The 27,122-nt window shown below is 41.5% G+C and overlaps 1 protein-coding gene and 1 long non-coding RNA gene across 13 annotated transcripts in view; one reads left to right on the top strand and one right to left on the bottom strand.

Annotated features, from left to right (window-relative positions):
- The window catches only part of RBPJ (recombination signal binding protein for immunoglobulin kappa J region), a 160,717-nt gene that overhangs the window by 95,016 nt on the left and 38,579 nt on the right, over positions 1-27,122 (bottom strand). The window contains exon 1 of one of the 11 annotated variants that reach the window (XM_055588197.1): positions 20,286-20,357. The exons of 2 other annotated variants lie outside the window; for them this stretch is intronic. Coding sequence is in view for 3 of the 9 variants with exons in the window: in XM_055588189.1 (XP_055444164.1) it covers positions 19,253-19,311 (59 nt within the window). In the remaining 6 variants the exon portion in view is untranslated. Of the gene's footprint in view, positions 1-636; positions 995-17,401; positions 17,511-19,020; positions 19,194-19,252; positions 19,662-20,285; positions 20,358-27,122 lie in introns of those variants that run through there. 8 more of the 11 variants (XM_055588189.1, XM_055588201.1, XM_055588193.1 and 5 more) reach the window with 8 other exon arrangements.
- LOC129657727 (uncharacterized) lies at positions 20,684-26,742 on the top strand. Of its 2 annotated transcripts, XR_008717037.1 has the most exons (3): positions 20,684-20,767; positions 21,145-21,311; positions 26,475-26,742. It is a non-coding gene; the product is annotated as an uncharacterized LOC129657727 (long non-coding RNA). The 2 variants fall into 2 exon arrangements; XR_008717035.1 differs by having other exon boundaries at positions 20,694-21,311.

The following is a 27,122-nucleotide window of genomic DNA, read 5'->3' as shown; positions in this document are numbered from 1 at the left end:
AAACAACCAAAAGTCTAGAGAGTATAATAAGTACAAAACAAAACAAACTGCTGCAGGCGGCACACTGCTCTTGTCGTATATACTGATCAAGACCCGAAGACAGGCAAACTTCTGCGGCTTCACGTGAATTATTTAAATCCGCTTCAGTTAATGCCTCAGTTAATCACTAGGGACACCAAGCCAAAAAAAAGAATATCAAAGAATCAACAAATACACATCATCCCTTGAGGAGAAAAACAATACAGAATATTTTTCCTCATCAAAATGAGACAGTCAATGTGGAAAGGCTCTGAAAAGTTTAAGAATATCAGTCAAGTTCATGAATGTCTTCACTGTCACAGCATTATCAAATGTGTGTCCCTCTTCCCAACAAAAGCCACTTTTAACGGTGACTTTCCATTAACACATAAGAAGCTGTACAATGTTATAGAAAAGGCAACAAAAGGAGTTTCAATTACGTTTCATCCCCTTCCCTCATTGCGTTCCTTCCAATAAGCATATAAACAAATGAAGGCAATTCCACCTTAAAAAGCTCCATCACCACACCTAGGCTCCATTCCACCAAATTCTGAACCACTCCTCAGCCCGCGTCAAACCACATTCTAGCTCCCACTAGTTCACTAAAGTTGTTTTTACCAATTTGAAATCCTCAAGTCCTCAACTGGGGAGCATCTGTGTTTATTTCACGCGCCCTCTTTGCAGCATGTGACACGACGACAGGCTTCCCTCCTCCCAGAAGCACGCTCCTCGTTTTGGTGACACCGCACTGTCTAGGTTTTGTTTCACCTCTAGTGTTAACCTTCCTTTACTAGTTTTTACACCTCTGCCTTAAGTGCTGATGCTCACCAGAGGTTTGTCACTGCTTAACTCCTGAGGAGATTTCGCCCACACTCCAGGTTTTAATTACTATCTAGCAGTCTTCAAGTTTATATTTCCAAAAGGGACCTCTCTCTCCTGAGCTCCGGAAACCACAGAAAAAAAATATATATATGTAACTGGCCACTGGAAACCTTCAACTAACTCTCTCTCACAGGCCTCAGCACAACATGTTCAAAACCAAAAACTTCTCCCCACCAATACAAACTCTACTCTTCTACTATGTCATTTATCTCAGTGCTATCTCATCCTAACAAATGGCACCACCACCTCCCACTCCAACAAAACGTGTAACGCACCAGCTTTCTTATGCTATGCTAAGTCACTTCAGTTGTGTCCGACTCTGTGTGACCCCATAGACGGCAGCCCACCAGGCTCCCCCATCCCTGGGATTCTCCAGGCAAGAACACTGGAGTGGGTTGCCATTTCCTTCTCCAATGCAGGAAAGTGAAAAGTTAAAGTGAAGTTGCTCAGTCATGTCCGACTCTTAGCGACCCCATGGACTGCAGCCTACCAAGCTCCTCCGTTCATGGGATTTTCCAGGCAAGAGTACTGGAGTGGGGTGCCATTGCCTTCTCTGACCAGCCTTCTTACTTCTTGACAAATTTCTAATAACTCCAAAAGACTAATCTCACTCTTACAACTTGCCCCAAGCAGTTATACTAAAGAAATAAAGCTCCATTCTGTCTTTTTAAAATAACATGTCGTCACAAATTCTGTCATTAGATTCCTTTTGGATATCATTAAAAAGTGACTTCAACTAACAAGCACATGAAAAGATGCTCAACATCACTCATTATTAGAGAAATGCAAATCAAAACAATGAGATACCACCTCACACCAGTCAGAATGGCCGTTATCAAAAAGTCTACAAATAACAAAAGCTGGAGAGGGTGTGGAGAAACACAACACCCTTGCATTGTTGGTGAGAAGGTAAACTGATACAGCCACTCTGGAAGACCGGATGGAGATTCCTTAACAAGGTAGGAATAAAACCACTGTAGGACCCAGCAATCCCACTAGGCATATACCCTGAGGAAAGCAAAATTGAATGTACCCCGATGTTCATCACAGCACTATTTACAATAGCTAGAACATGAAAGCAACCTAGATGTCCAAAGACAGATGGCTGGATAAAGAAGCTGTGGTACATACATATAATGTAATACTACTCAGCCATAAAAAGGAACGCATTTGAGTCAGTTCTAATGAGATGGACAAACCCAGAGCCTATTATACAGAGTGAAGTAAGTCACAAAGAGAAAGATAAGTATCATACACTGACACATGTATATGGAATCTGAAGAGATGGCACTGATGAATTTATTTTCAGGGCAGCAATGGAGAAACAGACCTATGGACACGGGGAAGGGGAGGAGAGAGAAGGGAGATGTATGGAGAGAGTAACATGGAAACTCGACAGTACCATATGTAAAATAAGAGAGCCAGTGAGAATCTGCTGTATGAGTCAGGGAACGCAAACAGGGGCTCGGTGACAGGCTGAAGGGTGGGATGGGGAGAGAGACGGGAGGGAGGTTCGGGAGGAGGGGACATGATGTACCTATGGCAGTTCTTGTTGATGTATGACAGAAAACCACAAAATTCTGTAAAACAATAATCCTTCAATTAATTTTTTAAAAAATGACTTCAAAATACAGGTATTTCTTGCTACAGAGTAAACGTAGCTTACAAATGCAAAACTTGTAGAATCCTAATAGTAGACTTGTGCCTTTGAAATTTCAGGAGCATAGGTATACATGTGGATGCCCAATATTTGTGTTTTAAAATTTCCAAAATAGGATTTCCCTGGCAGTCCAGTGGTTAAGACTCCACGCTTTCACTGCCGAGGGCCTGGATTCAACCCCTGGTCAGGGAACTGAGATGCCACAATCCAGGCAGCAGGGCCCCTCCCCACCAAAAAAATTAAAGGAAAAGGAAAACAGACACATGGGGGGGGGGGGGGGGTGGCGGTGGCGGTGGCGGTGGCGGTGGCCGGGAGATAATCTTATTAATACCAAGAAAAAGCTTCACATTAGAGCAGAAAAAAAGGCATGATTTTGTAATTCTCAATAACTGTATCACTGTATCCTCTGAAACTCTTCCTCATACACAATAGAAACCTATCCTTAATCCTAACAAAAACCTACCAGTGCCTCAAAGCACTGGATGGGCTAGTTATCTGACCGAGAAGAAATGAAAACAGCACACTGATGTCAGAGCTAATGAGGAAGAAGTATCCATCACTAGGTGATCCCTCTCATAGGAACAGACTAACTTCCCCCAGGGAACATGGGAATTTCATACACTTCCAACTTTTGGGAGTTCTCTCAAGTTCACAAAGTCATTCTAATATCTACATCACATTCTGTTGCCAGGTGTCATCTTTCCAAAGTATACCAAGTTGGTGTGATTAGTAAATAGTCCAACATAAATGGAAACCTCAGGAGCACTGCCAGAGATGAGTGCTGGAAAAGCCATCTATTCATGGAAATAATATTTCTATTTCCCTAGTGATTACAGCTACCAGTGACAACTGTGAAATCCCAAGAGAAGAAAAGAAAATTTAACTGCCTCAAAACTTTAATTATTCATATAAACTAGCCAAAAAACTAAAGCTAAATGTTACACAAAGGGCTCTCTAATCCCCTAATATTTTTGGCTAATTATTCCACTGGTAGTCTACATCTGCTCTACTAAAATCTGATTATGAATCAGAAGTAACTCACTGGGAACACTTTTATATCTAAAAGTGATTGTGGATAATAACTACAATTTACAAAAACTGTGATTTCTAATGTGCATAAAATCCTGTGCTTCACAATAAAAGAACAGACGTTACTGTCAAAGTCCAAACTCTCAGAAAAAAAAAAAAACTCTTAAACTCTCTTAACCACTAGAAAGAATGAGACAGTTTAACAACAAAGAAGTTAATTTCAACAGCATATTCAACCTGTATTTTTTTAATATCTTCAATAATAAGCAATTTATGATTAGGAAGCATGTTAAACATTGCCTTTACAAATAAAGTGAATCTATTATGTTGATTTAAACACGTAGTTTAGAAGTTTGCAAATACATATTCTAATAACTGCATAAATACTGACCTATAATCCCACAGATTCAGTTATGGGATTTTTTGCTTTGTTTGATTTTTGGTCAGAGTCTCATTTGTTTTAACTACTGTTCTTCAAGCATTCCCTCTTTTTTATTGTCTTTTTGAAATAAATTATTTTCTAGAATGGAAAAGTTTTATCTTCTAGATATTTTAACAGAAAAGAACCGCGGTTCCCTTATTTCTTGTAGCTCAGTTTTAGGTGCGATCTTTAGTATCTCAGAGGAAAACTATCTTTAATAATTTATACTTAACTATTTGGATCTGCTCAATAACATATTAAAACCATATACTTTTGCTATGAAAACAGGGATATACACTGTGTCTAAAACACTATGTAGGAGTTAATTATGTGTGTTACTGTGTGTTACTTGCTCAGTTGAGTCCGACTCTTCAACCCCATGGACTGTAGCTGGCCAGGCTCCTCTGTCCATGGGATTCTCCAAGCAAGAAAACTGGAGTGGGTTAGTTCCAAACAATCCAACATTTATAGCTTTAAACAGAAGACATAGGTAAAGCATCATTCATAAGTTCTTGCTTATGACTAACTGCCCAACGCAAAAATATTTGATGACTGAAACCATGTTCATAAACCAACTAAAATTACAGTTTACCTTTACTGTACACATATCCAAGTAATACAGTTAAAGATCATCAAAAAGTCAAGCAAAATATCCCAAATTCCTTCAAAATCATAAGAAATGGAGAGCAGTAATAGAAATGACTGCTCCAAAGAGTCCCAGAATAGAAACACTCTCTCTGTACTGTCCTAACTCATCCCTCTCAAAACACACTCACCCTTAGAGAACAAACACAGAATTCATGGCAACTGTGGATACAATTTGTGAGCGGCCTTTCATTGCTCCATAAAGGCTCATCATTGTAGATGTTCATCAGTTTTTAAGCCACATCCACAGCTGCTGTCTTAGTTAGAAAAACAACAAAATTTGACAGCAAAAAAACTTTAACAGTTTTACATAAAACAAAATGAAAAGTACTCCAGTATAATAAAAAGAATGTATATATCTCAAGTACCAAAAACATGAGACTCAAGTCATTTTTAATAGTGATACCTTTCACTTACATGGTGTGAGAATTACTTTCTAAAGCCTTCCAGCACATACAGTATCATTTCTAACTTAAAGCCTAGATCTAAGATATCATTTACACAGAAAATAAGTGAAGCAGGGATATTATCAAATTAGTTAGTGGGGAACTGTGTCTATTTCATGACCACCAGCCTGTGTTTTCAAAAACCTTCCTTCCAAAATCATATAATAAACTTTAGAAGCAAAAATCCACATAAAACTGTTCTTTAAAAAGTCTATTTAAAAAAAAAAGTCTATTTAAAAAAACTCCTGTATAAACCGCTTCCCTATTCAACTTTACCCTCCTGCATCAGATCTGTTTTCTGCCTGGACTGAGGAAGGGGCTCCTGTGGTTAGTGAGCACAGCCAATCACGTGCCGATGGATGACTAAGAGTTAACCATACATGGGGAAGGGAGGATGCCCAGTAGCATCATCACATTAGACTGCATCATCACCAGACGATGTTCATGGCAATGGGACAGGAATCTAGAGACATGTGTTTGAATTTCAACCCCCCACCAACCAGCAGATGGACTTGGTTAAGTTTCTGTAAAACAAAAGAACACTATCTTCCTCTCCAGACAATGGCAAGGCCTTCCATCCCTGGGCTGGGAAGATTCCCTGGAGGAGGGCATGGCAACCCACTCCAGTATTGTTACCTGGAGAATCCCCACGGAGAAGCCCGGTGGCTACAGTCCATGGGATCACAAAGAGGTTGGACATGACTGAGCAACTAAGCACAGCACAGAATAAATGCAACAACAGAGCTCAAAGCTGCTGCTGCTGCTAAGTCGCTTCAGTCATGTCCAACTCTGTGCGACCCCATAGACGGCAGCCCATCAGGCTCCCCCGTCCCTGGGATTCTCCAGGCAAGAACACTGGAGTGGGTTGCCATTTCCTTCTCCAATGCATGACAGTGAAAAGTGAAAGTGAAGTCGCTCAGTCATGCCCAACTCTTAGCAACTCCATGGACTCCACATTAGATGAATCTGTATCTATACCAGGGGGCCTATAAAATTTTTTAAGTATAACATACAACAGTAAAAGTAGGACTTTAAAATCAATGAGAAAACAACAACAAAAAATAAAATAAAATAAAATCAATGAGAAAACAACAGAGCATTCAAACAGTGATGCAGTTAGAACACTTCATTTATTCATTCATTCAACAAACACATATTGTGTACCCACTATATTCCAGTGGGGAAGAGAAATAAAGCAAAAAGCGAATAACATACATTGTTAGAAGGTGAATACATGCCAGTGAGTAAAATAAAACAGGGAAAGAGAACAAAATGTGGAATAAAAAGTAGGATAAATGCAGTAAAATGAAAAGCACTATAAAGGAGATTAAAAAAAAAAAGTGCCAATGAGGTGGGAAACCAGAAGTGTGATATCCTAGAAGTCAAAGAAAAAAAAAGTTTGAACAAGATATCAAATGCCACTGATCAAGTCAAGTCAAGGGAGGCCTGCACATTCACCTGTATGGAGGGAACTGGCTACCATGACAAGAACAATTTTGCTGACATGGTCCAGGCAAAAGCCTGGCTTAAAAAAAGGTTTAGGGGAAATGGAGTAAGAGTAACTGGAGACAGAAAGAACTCCTCGTACAAAGTTTGTTTCAAAGGGAAATAGAGAAATAGGAACTAGTGGGGAGTCCAGATGAGAAAAAGCAGCATGTTTGTATACTGTCAAGAACACTTCACTAAAAAGGTAAAAACTGAGACCAGCGGGAAGGCCAGAGAGCTAGCCAATGTCATAGAGTAGCTGAGAAGGCAAGGGATCTAAGGCACAAGCAGCGAGTTTGCCCTTAAGTTTGAAAGTATACTTACCCCACTGTAAGCAGTGCATATCTCTGAGAGTTGGGATTTTAGATGTGCAGTGGAACTATCTTTTTCACTTTACTATATTGATCTTTGTTTATAAGGAATATGTATTTGTCTAAATGACTCTTTTTAAAAAACCCAAGACAGGATTTTAGGATGGTGGTGGCACCAGCTTAGTTTTTCAGCCTTTCCACATAAAAAGCACCCGGACAACAAAATCAAAATATGTGGACAACATTGAGAAAAAAAATAGGTTACCAGGTAACCCCACAAACTCCCAATACTAACAGGTGTACAATAACTACCAAAAGCCACAGATTAAAAGAAGGAAGCAATGCGGGGGTGCGGGGGAAGGAGCTGACACGACTATGACAGTGGTCCAACCAGGAGACGAAACCGGCCTGGAGAATAAAACGATGGCAGTGAGCAAGGAAAGGAGAGCCCAGAACACGAAACAGCTCAGCGGTAAAAGAAGCCACCTGCAATGAGGAGACACAGGACACTTGGGTTTGATCCCTGGGTTCGGAACGATTCCCTGGAGAAGGAAATAGCAACCTACTCCAGTATTCTTGCCTGGGAAATCCCATGGACAGAGGGCTACATTCCACGGAGTTGCAAAAGAATCAGACTCAACTTAGCAACTAAATAACAAGCCTATTTTATAGGATGCTATAACAGGTCTAGGTGGTAGGAAAAAACATTTTGTTTTGGAAAAAAACAAATTTGGCTGGCCTACCGAACAACTAGTAGTAGTTTTACAAATACAGATCTAATCATCTGAGGCAATGATACAAATATAAAGTCAAAGAATAGATAAAGCAAGGAAAGAAAAAGACTGCAAACCACAATATTTAAGACTAAAGATGGAATAGGTAGAAAAGATGGAATGTTCAAGAGGTTAACATAGTGTCTTAACAGTCAAGAACAAAGACATCATGGTCAACAAAAAGCAAAGGATGCAGAAAAATAAAACCAGGTTTTGGGAGCCAGGTGAAGGGTTATTTATTGATGGTCTGGGATGAAAAATCAGATTTTAACATGTAACAAAAAGAAGGATATAAAAATAAGTGGTAAAGCAGTGGCTTGAAAGAAATGTATGAAAGGAAATCAGCAGCAAGTAATTCTCAGAGAACAGCCAAGTCTGGCAGCCTGTTTGCATACATGCATGAATCCTCACAAGAATTCTGAGATATACTCCCCATTTTACAATTGGGGAAACTTAAGTTATAACACAATTATATAACTTGTCCAAAGTCATACAATGTGTATACAAAATAATTAAATGACCTGAAAATTGGTCTCTAGGCGGAAATGGAGTAAGATGATGGATAAAAACTAAAAACACAAATTGAGGAAAGAGGATTTAACTGATTTAACTTTATCCCAGGAATATCCGACAAGATTATTTTTAAATTTTTACTTATAGACAAATGATGCTACTTCAGAGAACCTTTTGAGTTCAAACACTAGTCAAAAATAAAGGTTTATTTTTGAAGTATTGTAATAGAGAAGGATATAATAATCTCCTAAGCCTCGTATTAGACTTACTTATATCTGGGACTGTCTTGCCATCTAATAGAGAGCTTGGAAGCTTTCAAATGATTAACATTTAGGTGGAGAGATAAACAGAAGTTCTCTGAGTATAGGGCAGGGCAGTGGCAAGGAAGAAGGAAAGCTGTGTGAGCCTGGGTTAAATCCCTGACTAAATCCCTGACCCTCAGATTTATCTATGAAATGGAGATACCATCTCCCTTCACAGTGTAGTTGAGGTCTCAGGAGACATTCAACCGAAATGTCAGTTCCCTAATCCCCTTAAATATTTTGTTTGCTTTAAAAAAAAAAAAATGTGGTTGCTAAACTAATGACATTTTAAATATAGAATGTTAACATTTCCATTTAAAACAAAGTTTAAGAATATGCTCCCAGTTGATAACAATAGCTAATTTCCTACTGGAAGACTACAGTGGCTCACTTTACATGATATATTCAAGTAATTTTTGAATTTCTTATAACAAACATATTATTTTTCCAACAAGAGAAATAATCAAGATGAGTGTTTACAGATGACATTAACTAGCCCTTAAGAAAAACTTCCACATCAAGATAGTCACTTCTCTGAAATAACTGTAGAAACAGGGTAAAATGAAATGAAAAAATAAATCAACAGCACACCTAAGCTACTATATGAATTTAAATTCTAATGTAATTTAAAAGATTTAATTTTCCAACTGACGTCGAGGACTTACAGCTAAGAAAGTTTAAAGGACTAACATGCCACTAAAGTCTGTGTTAAAATGTACCCGTCATATTGTAGCATAGAGGAAGGCCAGAATGAAATGTGACTTGTTTGCCGATAATTGTGAAATAAATCATCTTTGAAAGCTATAACTGTGTAGGTTTTTTTTTTTTCCCCCAACAGTGAAGCAACAACTCCCATTAATTCAGCACTATCCATTTAAATCAAATAATGACACTCATTACTATAAGCTACAAGTAAACCACCAAACCAAAACTATCCCTACTATCTTTGGAATGCTGAAATGGATTTAATTCACTTCCTTGTCATTTGGATAAGAAGAGATGATAGACAACAGATTTAATGAATTCCACAGTCAAGAGGGGCTTCCCTGGTGACTCAGATGGTAAAGAATCTGCCTGTAATGCAGGAGACCCAGGTTCGATCCCTGGGTAGAGAAGATCCCCTGGAGAAGGAAATGGCTACCCACTTCAGTATTCTTGCATGGAGAATTCCATGAACAGAGGAGCCTGGCAGGCTACAACAGTCTGTGGGGTTGCAGGAGTTGGACACAACCTAGCATCTGAGCAGTCAAGAGAGTAAATATTATTATCTTGTCATAAATACATTAGAAAAATCACTGTATGAAAATCATCAAATTTATAAACAAGCTCATCTTTCAGTATACAATTTCAAGTTGTGGCCTCCTTCCCTAAGACAGTCTTCTTTTTTCTCTATCTCCTCTTCTACCATTTTCTCTTCCAGAAGTTTTGGAAATAGCCAGGTGCAATTTAGTGCCAAGTGGCAGAACTAAGAAGCTAAGGAGGCAAGAAGCAGAGACTGGAGTGAACCAGGGGTTAAGTGAACCAGGCAGTTCTTGCATAGGGCAACTAAAGCAGAGTGGCTGAGGAGATGTGCAGTGAGAACAAGGATGTGGCCACCTTGGTCAGTCAAAATACAGTACAAGATAAAGAACAGGGAAACAGCAAAGGGGAAAGGCTTAGAGTCAAGCAAACTGGCAGCAGCACTCCCAGGCCTGGGGCTGCGAGACTTGTATTCTTCATCTGAGCCCACAAAAATAGGGGAAGAAAAGTATTTTAAAAAACAAAGTGCATGTAACTTCAAAAGGCAGCAGAGTGGTATAAACACAAAAGAATAAAAGACCAGCATAAATCTCTCCCCGCACTAGTCTCAGCTCAGATACTCAATGTGTCTCAGCCATTAGCTACGGGTAAATTATTTAATCTGTGCCTACATTTCAGTGAGTAATTACTTTAGAACATATGATTAACAAAGTCTTTCCAGATCTGAAGTTTCCTGAATCTAATGGATTTAACAATTTTTGTCACACAGGATGCAGTTACTTTCTATATGTTATTCCACAACAAGAAGAGGACAACGTACCAGAATTTAAATGAGGATATAGAATCATAGTCCAGTATCCCTACAGACCACACTTCTCCATCATCTTTCATTAAATCCAAGAAACTAATTCCCAATCTTCTTTTAAACGATCCACAAATTCTTAACAAAAAACAAGGCCTAAAATGTAAGACTTCACTTTAAATACACTCAGCAGTGGGAAATTTTTGATCACCTGTCAATTTCACTAAGCTTCACTTCAGCTTCTTTCCACAGGACAAACTCTAATGCCATTATACTTTCTGTTTTTCAACACTCTAAGTTAGGTTTCTATTTGCTATATGTTTCATATCCCACTTCAGAAAGTACAGTCCAAAACTGACAGACAGCTGAACATGAATGAATCCAGGGGGTCATTTTATCAATGGGCTCTACATAGAAAAACCAATCTAGCTGAACGTCAGCTTTATTTATCACTTTAACTAAGTGCCACCTAGTGGCAAGTATTATATTTTATTAAATCCACTCAAGTCCTGTTCATCCAGCAAGTATTGTACAATCTAGCCAATAGCAGTTGCTCCACAATTATGCAAAATAAGTAAAGTACTGATCCAGTTCTCATGAAGCTTGCTGATAGATTAAATACAGAGAAAAAAGATAATATAGATATATTTACATACTCGCAGAAATATGTCTGTTACAAAAGTATGTCAAATGTTACAAAAGTAGGCAAAAATACTCTGTATTTACTTAAAAGCTGGTGAAAACAGACTCTCAGTTCTGTAGATGCTCTTACACCTGTTCACCTCACTCAGACTTTCCCATTTGTAAATACTCAGTTAGCTAGGTTTCAGTAGATCCCCTGGAGAAGGGAAAGGCTACCCACTCCAGTATCCTGGCCTGTAGAATTCCATGGACTGTATATTCCATGGGGCCACAAATAGTCAGACACAACAGAGTGACTTTCACTTCCTCCAGTTAGTGGGTAGATCAGGAGCTATGTATAGAACTATATAATTTTTTGCATGAAAAATTTCCTCATATTCAAACCAAAAGTTAAATGATTTGAAAAAGTATGCTGGACACTATGGAGACAATAAAAAGTTCAGGGGTTTCCGTGATGGGATAAGGGAAGGAGAGAGAAATGGACAGGCAGGGCCCAAAGGATCTTACAGGGCAATGAAACTACTCTGTGCTATTATATGGGAAATACATTTGTAGATATATTTGTCCAAGGGCTTCCCAGGCGGCTCAGTGGTAAAGAATCTGCCTGCCAATGCAGAAGCCACAGGAGATGCAGGTTCAATCCCTGGGCTGGGAAGACCCCCTGGATGAGGAAATAGCAATACACTCCAAAATCCCTGTGGGATAATCTCATGGACAAAGGAGGCTGACAAGCTACAATCCATGGGGTCGCAGAGTTGGACATGACTGAGCGCGCACGCGCACGCACACGCACACACACACACACTTGTCCAAACCTACAGAATGTACCCCAATGTACAGTGAACCCCACTGTAAACTATGGATTTGGGGAGATATAACATGTCAATGTAAATTCATCAAGTATAACAAATATATCACTCCTTTGGGGGATACTGATAATAGAGGTGATTTGTGTGGGGGCAAGAAGTACATGGAAAATACTCCCCTCAATTTTGCTGTGAACCCAACGGCTAACTGCTGCTAAATCACATCAGTCATGTCCGACTCTGTGCGACCCCATAGACGGCAGCCCACAAGGCTCCCCCGTGAACCTAAAACTACTCTTAAAAAAAAAGTTCCATTTAAAAAAGGAAAAAAAAAAAAGCAATTCTCTGGTCCAGTTGTTAGAGGACTCAGCACTTTCACTGCTGAGAAACAGGTTTGATCCCTGATGGGGGAACTAAGATCTCACAAGCCATGCAGCACAGCCAAAATAAAAAGTATGCTGGAAAAATAAAGCAAGATCTTAGAGCAGCAGCATTTTTCTAAAAAGAGAATATACCTGTTTACAAAAGAATTTATTTATAATAATAAAAAAAAAAACCCTGTAACACTGATTCCCTATTTTATAAGGCAACTAATATTGCAGTTATATAACACAATCTTTATCATGTAATAAAAAAAAAATAGGGTTTCATAAAGCAATTGCATAAAGCTGTGCTTCCCTCATAACTCAGTTGGCAAAGAATCCGCCTGCAATGCAGGAGACCCCGGTTGGATTCCTGGGTCGGGAAAATCCGCTGGAGAAGGGACAGGCTACCCACAACAGTATTCTTGGGCTTCCCCTGTGGTTCACCTGGTAAAGAATCCACCTGCAATGTGGGAGACCTGGGTTCAGTCCCTGGGTTGGGCCGATCCCCTGGAGAAGGGAAAGGCTACCCACTCCAGTATTCTGGCCTGGAGAATTCCATGGACTGTATAGTCCATGGGGTCACAAACAGTCAGACATGACTGAGCAACTTTCACTTCAAAGCAATAAACATTTTTCCTAGTTATACAAACTTAGTGAGAAAAAATTCTTATTCATTTATAACTCTAATTAACACATACACAAAAAACATTAGTTCTAGGGCTAAGTTAAATATATTGAATATAGAAAAGAAAGCATGGGTGGGGAATTTAAAGGGGTCAACTTGATTTCTAGTGTATTCCATCTCACATCCAACTAGTGCAGCATTTTCACTGCAAGGCTTTTGCCACTTAGGATACCTAAGAAGCAGTAATTTCTTTTTGCTTTTGTAAACTTTAATAATTTCAATATTCCCAAAACTGTCATGAACTTACAACCTGACTGAAAAGTTGTCATGCTTATCACTCTGCATTGTCTAAACACAACAAACATACACAAACATTTATACAGGTAAGTAACTACAACCAATTAAACAAACCAAGCCACAGTGCCCCCAATACTTGTTTTTTCCCCAGTAGTAAACTGTGTGCAGGAAATGCATTACCCTTTTCACACCATCAGGATATCATTTCACCTCCTAAAGCAGGAGCAGGCCTAATGAAGCGTAAATGATATCATGATGTTGTGCCAGGCCTACAGGGCATCCAGAACTGTGGGCAGGGTGTCTGAGAGATGGTAGCAATTGGACATTCAACATTCCCTCATCATTATGGCTGTCCAAGCAGAGACAAGAGTGACTAGAAGCAGACCCCCAAAGTTGGGGATTACTCCGTAACAACATGCATAGTCAAGCAATAATGTACCAAATATGTCCACTCAAAATGCCAAGGAACATATTTCAAGGGCTGTGGTGCTCTACACTAAATACACTGCTCCTTTCTAAAACATGACCCACAAACCACAGGTTGCAAGATAAAAAGGTCCATCTTGAATCCTGACTGCAAAAGGTTACCAAAAGAAACTGATTACTATAATTAAAGTATTTGTACACAGAACTTTACGATTTACAAATAACTTACACATACACTGCTTTATCTGACACATATTTTACCTTACATGATAGTCAGTGTGCCTCACCGATAAACACAACAAAAATATCATTCGTTATTTTATAGAGGTAGAACCTGAAGCTTGGAGAAATTATTTGAGTAAATTTGTCTACAAAGCCTGAATTTTCCTGAAGATTATCAACTTATTTGGTTCAAAGACATGGATCCCCAAAAAAGCAGTCTACAGAGTCTCAAGGTTTAATATATGTCCCTATGCATCTAAGAAGTATTTAAAACACTTAAAAATGATGTAACCTTGTGAGAAACACTGAATAGTCAACTATACAAAAAAAAAAAAAAAGATATTTAAGCCTGTCAGTTTGTACAAACAATACACTATTTTCTAACAATCCAAAGGAGCTTTTGCCTAAGAATTGTACTGCAATATTCTCAGGAGCTATGGGCTGCCTTCAGCTGAATTTATCAATTCCTTTGGGTATTTCAGCAGCTAAGTTCCTTATGGAATCAACATATTCCCTGTACACATGAAATTCTGCTTACACAAACCATGTTGTATCAAGACTTCAAAGTCCTCCAAGTCCTTTGTCCAAAAAACTTTTTACTGAAGCCCCCATCATGTTCTAGACACACTTCTGAGTATAAGAATATATTAAGAAAAAAAACTGTGTTATGACACTTTCAAGTGAATTACACCTGGTTCTGCATGAATACACGCAGAGGCACTGAACCCAGCCTGGTGAATCCAGTTAGAATATCCTCAGACCCAAATCTACTAACACCAGCACTTGTCAAGCACATGGATATATTAAACTGCTGACTGAGCCCAAGCAAGGAACTCCAAATTCTTAAATATGGCTGGAGAATTGAATATGAAGGGACAGAAAGGCAAACAGTCTCACTGAAGAAAAGGTAAATGAAATAATTATAGAGGCCCCTACATGCCATCCTAACATTTTTTTCAGCACCTGCTTTGTACCAAGTATCCTAAAATGTTTTATTGCATTTACTTTTCACAGCAACCCATTGAGCTAAAAATAATTACCTTGCAACTCACGGAGGAGGAAAGGAGAGGTGAAATCGCTTGTCAATCTTACTGAGGTTGTGGCAAACACAAAATAGGAACCCAGTTGAGATTAAATCCTAAAAGTGAACTCATAAACTCTGCACTCTGCTGCCTCTCTTAACAAAAGCTGCTAGGGGGAGCCATTGAAAGGTTTTTAAACTAAGGAGTGAAGTGATCAGATTCACTCCAGAAAGACTATGTGGAAGTTGGACAGAGGGTGAGTCCACAAGCAGAAAGAGAAAGCTGCAATGTCTATAGTAATACAGGTGAGAACGATGACAGCATGAACTGTGGCAGTGAGGATGAAAGAGACAGATTCAAGAGTTTTTCAGAAGAGAAAATTACAATGTAAAGGGTTAGTTTTAGAAAGAACACCTGGCTTGCAGAACTAAGGGGACATGACATCATCTACCAGGAACAGAGAAGCAACAGGTTTTGTTTGTTCAATAAATATCTACAGTGTCTCCCAAATGCAAAAGACTTTCCTAGGCCAAAGGTCAAGTCCAAAATTAAGGTCCTGCTTGTTGAAAATATTGAGAGTAAATGACAAAGTGTTAAAAAATATATCAGGTATACTGAAAATTAGTTGTTACTATTAACATTCTGGCCTAGAGTCTAATGAAAACGTTTTGTGCTACCATTTTAAAAAATTACCATGTGCGGAAAACAAATCAACAGAGGAAAAGCATCCCACAATTTTAAATGCGTTATTACATCTGAGTCTGAGAGATCTTCAGTCTCTTACACAACACACACACACACATTACCTTGTAATTTGTTTTACTTATCCCTGTCCCTTTAAAAAAAAAAGTATCGATTTTACTACCCAAACTATAGTACATATTCAGGGGGTTTTCATCCCACTATCACCACTGTGATTTCCCAAGAACTTAATTCATAACCTTCTACGTGATTTTCTATAAAATATGACATACTTCACATCAGCTTATTTCAGTAAGAATTCCTAGATTTTTAGCCACACCTTTCATCCAAAGATGCTTTCTGCAAATCCTAAGGCACAGCAGTCCTGTGCAGATGTGGCAAGTTACTACAATTCCCATTTTACTACATAGTTAGGAAATTGGCCCAGGGGAAGCAGAGTAACTTGGAAATAATCACAAAGCCAGATGCCAAAAATAACAACTTTTAGTCAATCCATGAGAAAATACTGCCCCTAGTTGAAATAACATGAGATTTCGTATTAGGAGGAAGCAAAATATAAAATAATGTTTTAAAGCCAAGTCCTAGGTTCTTAAAATACATCTTTTAAAATGACTGAATACCACAATTAAGATTTGCAAGAACTTTCAAACACCAATTTCCCCCTAATACTTTGTCCATCAAGAGTGGCAAAGATTATTTAATGAATTATAGCCGTCAAGAGTGGCTTCCTCCTCTCCCCAAATTATTTTTTATCTTAGCCACTTAAGATACTGATAGAAATCTGCTGGTATAGAACAATAGGTAAGTTTTAAACTTATTTAAAAACCGTATGTTAGAATAGTTGTGAAAATACTCTGAGTGAGTCTCATACTTTTTCCTGAAAATAGACTCTACAGACCCATCTGCAATTTGCATGCACAATAAATTTAAAGCTTTAATAGTCAATAATCTGAATGAAAGTTTTCCAATCACAACTCATGCTCTATGTTTCTAAATATGCTGCTGTTTGATATAATTTAATAAAAGTGCTGTTTTATTTGGTCACAAAATAAAGGTCTTACACAATTTAAAAACAAAAAACACAACTTGATCTTTTAAAAGTTGCTTTTATGATGTTTGTGTTCTCATTCTTATCTGCACAAGTCAGAGCAAAATACCTTCCATTAATACACTTTACACTTTGCTTACAGTCAGAAACAACAGTGTGTGCTCAAGATTTTACCTTCCAAAGAATGAGTTCGCACTAGGAACAAATAAGGGAGACGAAATGATTGTTGGTGTTATCCACTCATGGAACCCAGACTGCAAATTTTCACACAAGCCTCTAGTATCAATTATGAAAGGTGATTTTAAATTAATTAAAATTAAACTAATTCTAACTAATTCTAATCATGGCCTTAAAAAAAATGCTTTCCACAGCACCAATATTCCTCACACTTGTACATCCTCTACTAGTAGCACTTCTCCTGGTTTATAAATGAAAAGACACTCCAAATGATTTTATAGATAACATATCTTCTAAAGTAATGATCAACTAGTGGGTTGGGGCGGGGCAGGGGGGGTGTCCGTGTCCCGAACCGTATATTCAGTCTAGTAACATTGCAAAATCTAATACCTATTATTTCAGCACCAGAATATTTAGGCAACATTTAAGTACACCAGACCACCTTCCCCCAACTCCCACAGAAAATTCCAAGCTTTTAATATTTCCATAACAGTAAGCACTCTGAACAAATTAAAGCTCTTTTAACACTAGAAGCCCTTTTACCTTAAAGATTATCACTTAAATGTCTTTTAACTGCATTTGATGAATGCATTCCACAAGATTCTAGAAGCAGTATTCATCAACCCAAATAGCACTCTTAAGCGCTTTCCTCATTTCAACTTCAAAGATGAGGCAGAAGGGCTGTCATAAATCTAGAGGCAAAAGCACATAGCTGTAAACTATCTAAAGATTAAGAAAAAGTAAAACAGTTGTTATCAAATTCCCAAGCAGCAAAATTCCCTCCCTTTTGCCCCGCAAAGTAGGAGTTACTGGTAAAATAACTGAACTCTAAACCTAGAATCTTGAAAATGCTGAAATTTTCCACCCCAGCATTCACAAGTTTTTCAACACCAAAATGCACTCAACTGCTACGCACACACCAAATGAATATCCAACATGAAAACTGAAAGTATTCTCACACATCAACAGAAAAATACACCTTGCGCCTCTACAACACCCTCAGCTAATCCAAGACGCAAAGCTACGACAAGCCGCCCTTGGCCTAGGCCGTCAGAAACCTAGCGGCGCGGAGGGGGTACGGGGTGCGGGGTGCGGGGGGCGGCAATAATCAAGAGACCAAGATCTTTTTCCAGTGCTACTTTTTCCAAGCAAAACAACCAGGCGCCCAAAGAGACCGCGAAGAAAACTGCAGACACTGTAATCCCGAGAGAAAGGGATGGTGGGGAGGTATGCACGCAATCCCGAGAGAAAAGGGTGCCGGAGAGGAGGAGCGCCGAGGATGAAACTAAGTATCCCCACGCAGCTTTGAGACCCACAAAAACAACAACAAACCGTAGGGTCTGTCTTCTCGTAGAAACACCAGATGGAGTCCCCGGGGCTGAGACAGTCCAGCGGACAAACACCGTGGGTAGTGGATAAATCGACCGATGATGGGAGGTGAAGGGGGTGCCAAGCAAATAAGCCACTGGATGGGGGAGACAAAGCCTCCGGGGGTAATCACGGACCAAGCAGAAAGGTGAGAGAGAAACGCTCGAAAGAAAGCAACCAAAATTGAAAGATAGAAATCTAGTGCCTGGGCTGAGGCAGGTCACTCAGCTACCGAATAGAGAGGGGGACAACAAAGGGGTCCGGGAGAAAGGCCAGCTGAGGGGAGGAGAGGAGAAAGGATGCGGGGCGCGACGGGTCGGACAAAGCGCCCAGGGCGGCGAAACAAAGGGCCGGGGGCAGAGAGTAGCGGGGGGCAGCGGGTAAAGACAAAGCGCACGGGACTGGGGGCACTGGCCCGGCGAGACGGCGGCGACGGCCCCGAGGAACAAAGCTGCGCCGGGCTGGGAGGAAGGGCCGGCGATCGGCGGCGCGGAAGGCGCGCGGCGGGCACGGCGCCCGCGGGCCCCGCGCTCCCGGCCGCACTCACACCCGCACCCGCCGGCCTCGCCGACGCCGCCGCCGCCCGCCCTCACGCGCCGGAGCCCGAGCCACGGCGGCGCAGAGCGGGCAGCGCACGACCACACGCCGCCGCCGCCGCGCCCGGCGCACGCGACACCGCCCCCGCGGCTCCCGGACGCCAAGCGTGCCGCGGCCCTCGAACCCGCCGCCCGCCGCGGGCTGCTGGACGCCCGCAACTTTCCTGGTTCCCTGCGCTCGGATTCCCCAAGACTTACCCTGTCACAACAGGCGCCATCTTCCACAAACTCTCGCCAAAACTCCAACCCTCGCGAGATTCCCCCGACGCCTTCCCTGGTCCCTCTCCCCCGCCCCTTCCCTTTTTCCTCACTCCTCGATTCCACCCAGCCCCCGCGCTCCTTTTCCCCTCGCAGCAGCCGCAAAGAGCCAGACGCCTCGCGCAGCCAACAGCTTAGGGGATCCAGCTCGCTGCCTTCCCTGGAAACCTACCCAAGCGATGGAGCATGCGCAGGCGGCTCCTCCACAGGCGAACCCTCCATCTGGTCCATGGGGAGCGCTCCGGTTATCCGGGTTTTGGGACGCGCCCTGAGGGACGTACGTGGAGACTGAGGAAAACCGGAGGGGATTACAGGGGGACGGGGAATGGAGGGGTCAGGAGGCGGAGCCCAGGGTAGAGAGGAGGGGTCCTGGGAAAATCTGCCGCGTTTCACAGGCCTAGATGAAACACCTCCTCAAATGGGTGTTTTCCAAGTGGCTTCCCGCTCACTTTAGTTCCCAGCCCTTTTCATTCATTCACGCGTTCATTGGACGCCTTCTTTATGGTAATGTCAGCGTTAGGTACTGGAGCTACAAAGATGCCTGGAGTTCGGAGGAGTAACAAACCAGGAACTTAGTTCATTCGACCCCCTGGGTAGCCACCAGAGCTCTGTAAATGAAAAACTTTTTTGAGGTTGAACTCTATTGCCTTAGCTTTCTTCTCCTTGGGTGTGAAATAAGGTCAGGCCAAGGCCTCTGGCAAAGTCACCACTACTGTGTCCACCTTGCATACAGACGCCGAAGCGCTGCGAAGCTTTCTCCAGGGGTGAAAAGTGTACTGTAATTGAAAGCCACCACTGCCCCAGCCAGCACATAACTCAGAGGTTCTCTGCCTGGGCAGGGAGCTACCTGTCGCGTAAACCTCCCCAGGACCTCATCGCAGACCCAAGACGTCTGTGAACCCGGGTGGTATATGGGGACAGACTCTGACAAGGTCCTCCCAGGGGCCTGGCACAGTGGAGGACGCAGCTCGCTGCCCTAAGTGTATCTCAGGCGACCTAAACCGGGAAGCCCCCGAGCAAATTTGGCCCGTCTGGGCATACAAGAAAGGTGCAGGACTCGAACCCTACCCGTCTTCCCAACCTGCAGCACCCCTTTCTTCCCCCCTCCCCGCTTTGCCCTTTCAATTCCTAGAGATTCCCAGATCCAGCACTGCCTCCCGCAGGGAGCCCCAAAACCCGGAGAACTGGAATCCACAGCCCGAAACCTGCTGAAGGCGCTGCAGGATTGGCGCGGCACGCGCGAGCGGCACTGCGCATGTGTCCAATGCCGGCAGCCCGGTCTCACGCTACACCTCCTTCCCACCGCCTTCCACTACTCGATTCAGACACAACACGGGCCGTGGGAAATTTCCTAAACCTCGCGAGAACGCGCCCACTGTTGTCTATGCTTTTGCCCCAAATCTCGCGGGGCCCAGGCGGGACAGGTGTTTGTCTAGTGCAGCTCCCAGCGCCGTTCGTGCCGCGCGTGCCCGGGCGGCGGGCGGGGTGGGAAGGGAGCGGCTCGCCGAGGAGGCGGGGCTGGGGGGCGCGTGGCGGGGAGCGCAGGGCGGAGGGCGGCTGGGAGGGGCCCGACGTCTCGCACACACACGCCGCGTGACGCTTTGTGGAAGGAAAGTGGGGGTGGTGGAGGGGCGGATTCTAAAAGAAGGGGAAACCTGGAGATTAGAAACTCCTTCTGGTGCGGATGGTAAGAGGTCAGACTCGAGGGCAGGAGGAGCCCTAGGCCGCTCCCCGGGGAGGTTTCCTGTCGCCCTCCAAGCTCCTGGTACTTTCCTAAAATGTGTTTGACGCCGCGCCTCCGGCCTCCGGGAGCTGACACCCCCAGTGTCGCGTTTGAGTCATGCCTCTGAGTCACCCAGTCTGGCCACCACTTTACTTGCTTTTGGATTCCCTTAGCTACTCTCTACTAGCAGTTGGTTGTTTTCTTTCTGAGGTACCCGCTGGTCTTGCTTGTTAGCTAGGGAAAAGTGCTGCTCTCTGTGCTCTGACGTTGTACACTTGTATAGAGTTCGCCTCCCATTCAAGGACACCTTTTAAAATTTTCTTCCCCCTAATCTGTTTTAGGCTTCCTTGCTGGCTCAGACGGTAAAGAATCAGCCTGCAATGCAGGAGACCCCCGTTGGATCCCTGGGTCGGAAAATTCCCCTGGAGAAGGGAATAGCTACCCACTACAGAGTTCTTCCCTGGAGAATCTCTTGGACAGAGGAGCCTGGAGGGCTGCAGTCCATGAGGTCGCAGAGTCTAAACTTTTTAGCCTTTTGAAGTAATCCCTGTGTATTAGTTTCTGTCCCTTTTTTTTTTTTTTTTTTCTTTTCTCCATTTATATGACTTACTGGTTTTGCTTTCCTTCACCTTTTTATGTGTTTGTTGAAATATTCATTTCGATTTTTGGATATCGTTTTACCAGGTGCTTTAGTCACAACTCTTTTAAGTGCATTCCTTCCTTTTGGATTATTTGTCCAGTGAATTCCTGTTTAGATTCTTCAATCAGGCACTTTTGAGATTGTCTTCGTGTGGGTTCTGTACCAGTCTAGACTGGCATTATCTCGGAACTGATGTCTTAATGACATCATAGACCCACAAATGAAAAATTAAATTGAGTTTTTGAATTTGGGAAAACAGTGACTCCTCTCGTACAGAGTTCATATTCTGCTAGTTATACCATAGACAAGAAATCAAGTTTTTGAATTGTTTTCAAGGTTATTAGTTGTGTGTGTGCATGCACATTTGCCTATTCCTTTGATGAAGTAGTTCACAAAGGGAAAGAGAAAATTTAAGAATCTTAAATGCAGTATCTCAGTGCAAAGCTAATTTGGATTAGGCTTGCTTCAAGAGAACAGTGCCCATGGGCACACATTCCTTCAAAGGAATCAAGCCTTTTTCCCAAGAACACATTACAGTCATGGTCTGGTCTAGGCTATTCATCTGATCTGGAACCATTGCCATCTAAGAGCCCTAGCCACAGAAAGCCATGGTAGCCATGGTAACTCAAATTACAACTCCCATTCACCCTAATACATGCTTTACCTGTATTCTTTCCCTGTCCTAGTAAATGATATTCCATCCTTCCATTTAAGCCAAGAACCCTGGAGTCATTCTCACTTTCTTTCTTTCTTACATCCAACATTCAACCTAACAAAATCTTGCTAGCTCCACCTTCAGAATAGACTCACAGTCCAAACACATCCACACCTCTATGGCAACCGGCCCAGTCTAACCCATCTCATCTCTCACCTGTTGTCCAGGAAGTCTAATAACTAGTTCTGCCTTCATCCATTTTGCCTTTTCTCAGTCTGTTCTCAGTAGACAATTCAGTGTAACTCTCTAGAACTCTCCAATGGCTTTCCTACTTTCCTATGAGGCCTACTGCCCAAACCCCATACCTCGACCTCATCTCTTCCCCTTGCTCATTGAGCCCCAACCAGCATTGTTCCTTGTGTTCCTAGGATGCACCAGGCACACCCTCAACTCCTGTCTTTGCTCTTTTCCCTAGATGCCTTATAGTCCTTCCTTTACTGCTTTCAGGTCTTTGCTTAAATGTCACCTTCTCAGAGAGCCCTTCCATGACCACCCTTCACAAAAGTAACTCTTCTTACTCCCTGTTCCCTCTCTCTTTATTTTTCCCATGATTCTATTGTAAACTAACATACCATACATCAGATCTGTGTATTGTGTCTATTATCTGCCTACCTCCTCCCCCCATTATAATCTTAATGTGAGCAGGGACTTTAGTCTATTTTGTTTATTGTTCATACCTCAGCCATCAGAACAATGCCTGCTGCAGGATAGATGCTCAGTAAGTATTTGTAGAATGAATAGGATGTCTTCCACTTCTAGATCAAATTAGAAATTATTCTGAAGACTCACTAAGCCTACAAGGCTTTAAAAGAATATCGAGGCTAGACCAGTAGCAAATACCCCAGTACCATCTTGCCTGGGGAAGGCCTATAGAGCAAACACCTGTGTTAACTTTTTGCAAAAAACAATTCTTACTCTTGAGTTAGGCCAGTAGTTGTGCCTACACTTCCGTGAAGTGTTTCCTTTACTCTCCATTTTAGCTTCCCTCATAGCTCAGTCAGTAAAGAATCTGCAGGCAATGCAGGAGACCTGGGTTTAATTCCTGGGTCAGGAAGATTTCCTGGAGAAGGAAATGGCAACTCACTTCAGTATTCTTGCCTGGAGAATCCCATGGATAGAGGAACCTAGCAGGCTACAGTCCGTGGGGTTGCAAGAGTCAGACACAACTTAGTGACTAAACCACCACCACCACCAGGAAAGAAAACACTATTGGCAGGATATAAACAGGCATTCTCATCTGTTGCTAGGGGAGTGAAAATGGGTATGCCGTGCTAAGTCACTTCAGTCATGTCCGACTCTGTGTGACCCTATGAACTATAGCCCATCAGGCTCCTCTGTCCAAGGGATTCTCCAGGCAAGAATACTAGAGTGGATTGCCATTCCCTTCTCCAGAGGATCTTCCCACCCAGGGATCAAACAGACATGTCTTATGTCTAACCTGCGTTGGCAGGCGGATTCTTTACCACTAGCACCACCTGGGAATCATAATCTTTATGAAAACCATTTTGATAAAACTTATCTCTACCTATTAATCCTACAACTCTGTTTCTAGAAATCTGTCCTATGAATATATTCACATTTGTGAAATTACCTGTACATATAGTGTAGCATTGGTCTTCCCTTGTGGCTCAGCTGGTAAAGAATCCGCCTGCAATGTGGGAGGCCTGGGTTCGATCCCTGGGTTGAGAAGATCCCCTGGAGAAGGGAAAGGCTACCTATTCCAGTATTCTGGCCTGGAGAATTCCATGGACTTGTCCATGGGGTCGAAAACAGTCAGACACAACTGAGTGAATTTCACTTTCACTTTCATAGTGTAGCATTAGTGATGATAGAGAATACCTTAACAATCTAAATGTCGATCAAGAAGTGTCTTATTTATTTAAAAAATACATATATTCATAGAATCAAATAGTATGCATTTGTTAATAAGCAGAGGGTGCTTTTTATGTACTTACATGGAAGGATCACAAAGTTTAAAAAAACAAGGTGCAAAATAATTATAGGTAAATAATACTTATTTGCCTATATGTATCTAAAAGGGTTCTGGAAGGATACACGAGAAACTAATAATGACTGCTTCGCTGTAAGGAACTCAACTATTGGAGGATATAGCTGAAGAGGTGGCTTATCTTGGATCCTTTGAATTTTGTAGAAGCACACATATATTTTTTTCAAAATATAAAACATTTTTAAAGGGGGGAATGAAAGGGAATAAAGGTGCAAGAAGAAAAAAAATGATCAAAGTGTTTTCTTTTTCCCACCTGCTAGAAAATTATTTTCTAAAAGATGTGATGTATATGATAATAATACCACCTCAGTAGAATTAAGAACTGCAGAACTGTCAGGACTTAATCCCGGTCATCTGGTAACATTGAGTTCATTCAAGCAGCAAGTTCAGAGTCCCTACTGCTCCATGTCAGATATCATCTTTGGCGGTTTACAAAGATGGGTAGTACAGAGACTTCAGGGGACCCCCTAGATAATAGAGTACACAGACCAGTTGCAGGGTAATTTTAGGGTGGAGGCATGAGTTTAATCACATTGGGGTACAGAGGAAGAAGCACCTAACTCTTGCCTGATGGGCCCAGGGAAACCTTGCAGAGATGACTTTTGAACTAAATCTTAGTGGAGTGGGAGTTCAGAAGACAGTAAGAGGAGGAAGCATAAGAAGCACAGGAAACAGCATGTTCAGGCTCTGAGGTGTGAAAGAGCATCTTGTATTCAGGGGAACTCCAGGTGGTGCATGTAGAAGCGGGGGTAGACAACCTAGGCAGGGTAACTAGAAGGACCTGGTAAAAAGGTGGTCCTCACAAGTTGGTGGGTTCCACTCCCTAAGACTCTAAATGAATAAATCTGTGCTGGAGCCCAGGAATAGGCATTTCTAAAAAGACTGGTCAGGGATTCTGATGCAAATTGTCCATGAATCAAGCTTTGAGAATCTTTGTCGTAGGAGTTAGATGTAACCTTTCTTCAGGAGTTTAACAGTAAAGGGAGCAATGACATATAGTTTCTTGGTTAAAAACAATAAATGAAATATATAAATATTAATAAGTTTGGGGGCTTCAGTATATATCCCCCTGGAGGAGGACATGGCAACCCACTCCAATATTCTTGCCTGGAGAATCCCCATGTACAGAGGAACCTGGTGGGCTGCAGTCTGTGGGGTCGACTGAGCAACTAAGAACTGCACAGCACAGTACCAGTATATATCCAGTAGATGCGTGAAGCAAATAGTGGCAATGAGATGAGCACATTTGTGAAAGGATCGTGTTTTGCTCTGGTGGTTTAAACATAGCAGATGTTTCAACATTGCTTTCATTCTAAGGTTAAGTTATATCAACTCATATTAATGAGACACACCAGAACACTGAAAATTTTACTAGGCAGCCCCATAATGGAGAATACTGGTTCTATCCCCACATTGCATGGGTTCCAACTGTAGAACCTGAGACAAGCTATTTAAGCTAGCAATACCTCAGTTTCCTCGCCTGTAAAATAGAGAATAGCAACTAATTCATAGGGTTGTCATGAGGATTCAAAGTGTTAGTTCTGTTGAAAGCACATAGAAAGATACCTGTAACATAGTTGCTATAGTAGTGTTCATTTTTATCACTGTTATTTTTTATTTAATAAATACATAAAATGCCTTCTCATGAAAATTGTTGTGAAGCATATCAAATTGTCTTTAATGCTTCAATAATCAATGTTAATATAGCCAAACATAGAGATGATTTTATCCAGATTGATGTTAATTCATTTAACATACCCATTCAGAAATGGCAATGTCATCATTATTATTTAATTTCTAAAAGATTCACATGTTCAAAAAGGTTAAGAAACCTGCTGTAAATGGCCAACAAGAGCCTCTGAGGATGTAGAGCTGGGCTTGATGTGATCAGGTTGTGGAGAGGCTGTGTGCCTAAGAAAATCTTCCTAATAACTCTTATTAGCAATTGAAAGCCTTTTGCTTCACAGAAGTCTCTTAACTCATGGTTTTCATTCATCCTGATGCCTCCCTTTTTAATGAAAGTATCCCTTTCATTTTCTACTGCGTCCTAGTTAAGGTTAATAAAATGTATATGAGATTGAAAAAGTTTATTTTCCTTATAGGCTATGCAAGTCTATAAGGAAAATGAACTCTAATTCTAGAATTAAAAGAAATAAAGAGATCACTGAAAGTAAGTCACAGAACAGGCTTCAGGAAGGTGAACTTGAGAAACAAAAATAAATATTTACCCTTTGCTTTCCAATTGTGTTTGATTTTAAACAGGATTCTTTGGCCCTGAGAATTTTATTTCTTTTTTCTTTCTTTTTAGGTCCAAGTAAAGCAAAGCTTGAGGAGCGCATGACAACCACTCCAGTATTCTTGCCTGGTGGAGAATCCCATGGACAAAGAGCCTGGCAGGCTACAGTCCAAAGGGTCACAAAGAGTCCCTGACATAACTAAAGTGACTTAGCATGCTTTCACACAAACAAGCTTAACATATGCAGCACTTCAAGAAGGAGAAAGAAGAAAAATTATAAACCATTTACTCTAATGATGTGAAATGCAAATGGAATCAAATATACCTTTGGTAAGAAGAATGTGTACAGGTCATATAATTTCTTTTTCTTTTTATAATATAAACAAGATAAAGCAAGTTAACACTATCTATACAGGGACTTCCCTGGTGGTCCGCTGGCTAAGCCTCCACGCTCCAATACAGGTTTGATCCCTGGTCAGGAAACTAGATGCCACATGCCGCAACTAAAGATGCCACATGCCGCAACTAAAGATGCCACATGCCGCAACTAAAGTTCCCGCATGCCACAACTAAGACCTCACAGTCAAGTAAGTAAATACTTTAAAAAAGAAAAGAAGAAAAAAAAAACTACACAAAAAGTAACACCACTATATGATTTGTAAAATGCTAGTTGTGAAAGTTGCTCAGTCCTATCCAACTCTTTGCAACTCCATTGGCCAC

Source organism: Bubalus kerabau, chromosome 7 (genome assembly GCF_029407905.1).
Source record: "Bubalus kerabau isolate K-KA32 ecotype Philippines breed swamp buffalo chromosome 7, PCC_UOA_SB_1v2, whole genome shotgun sequence".
In the NCBI taxonomy this organism is placed as follows: Eukaryota; Metazoa; Chordata; class Mammalia; order Artiodactyla; family Bovidae; genus Bubalus; species Bubalus kerabau.
The sequence above is the reverse complement of the archived record's forward strand: the minus strand, read 5'-3'. Positions and strand labels throughout refer to the sequence as shown.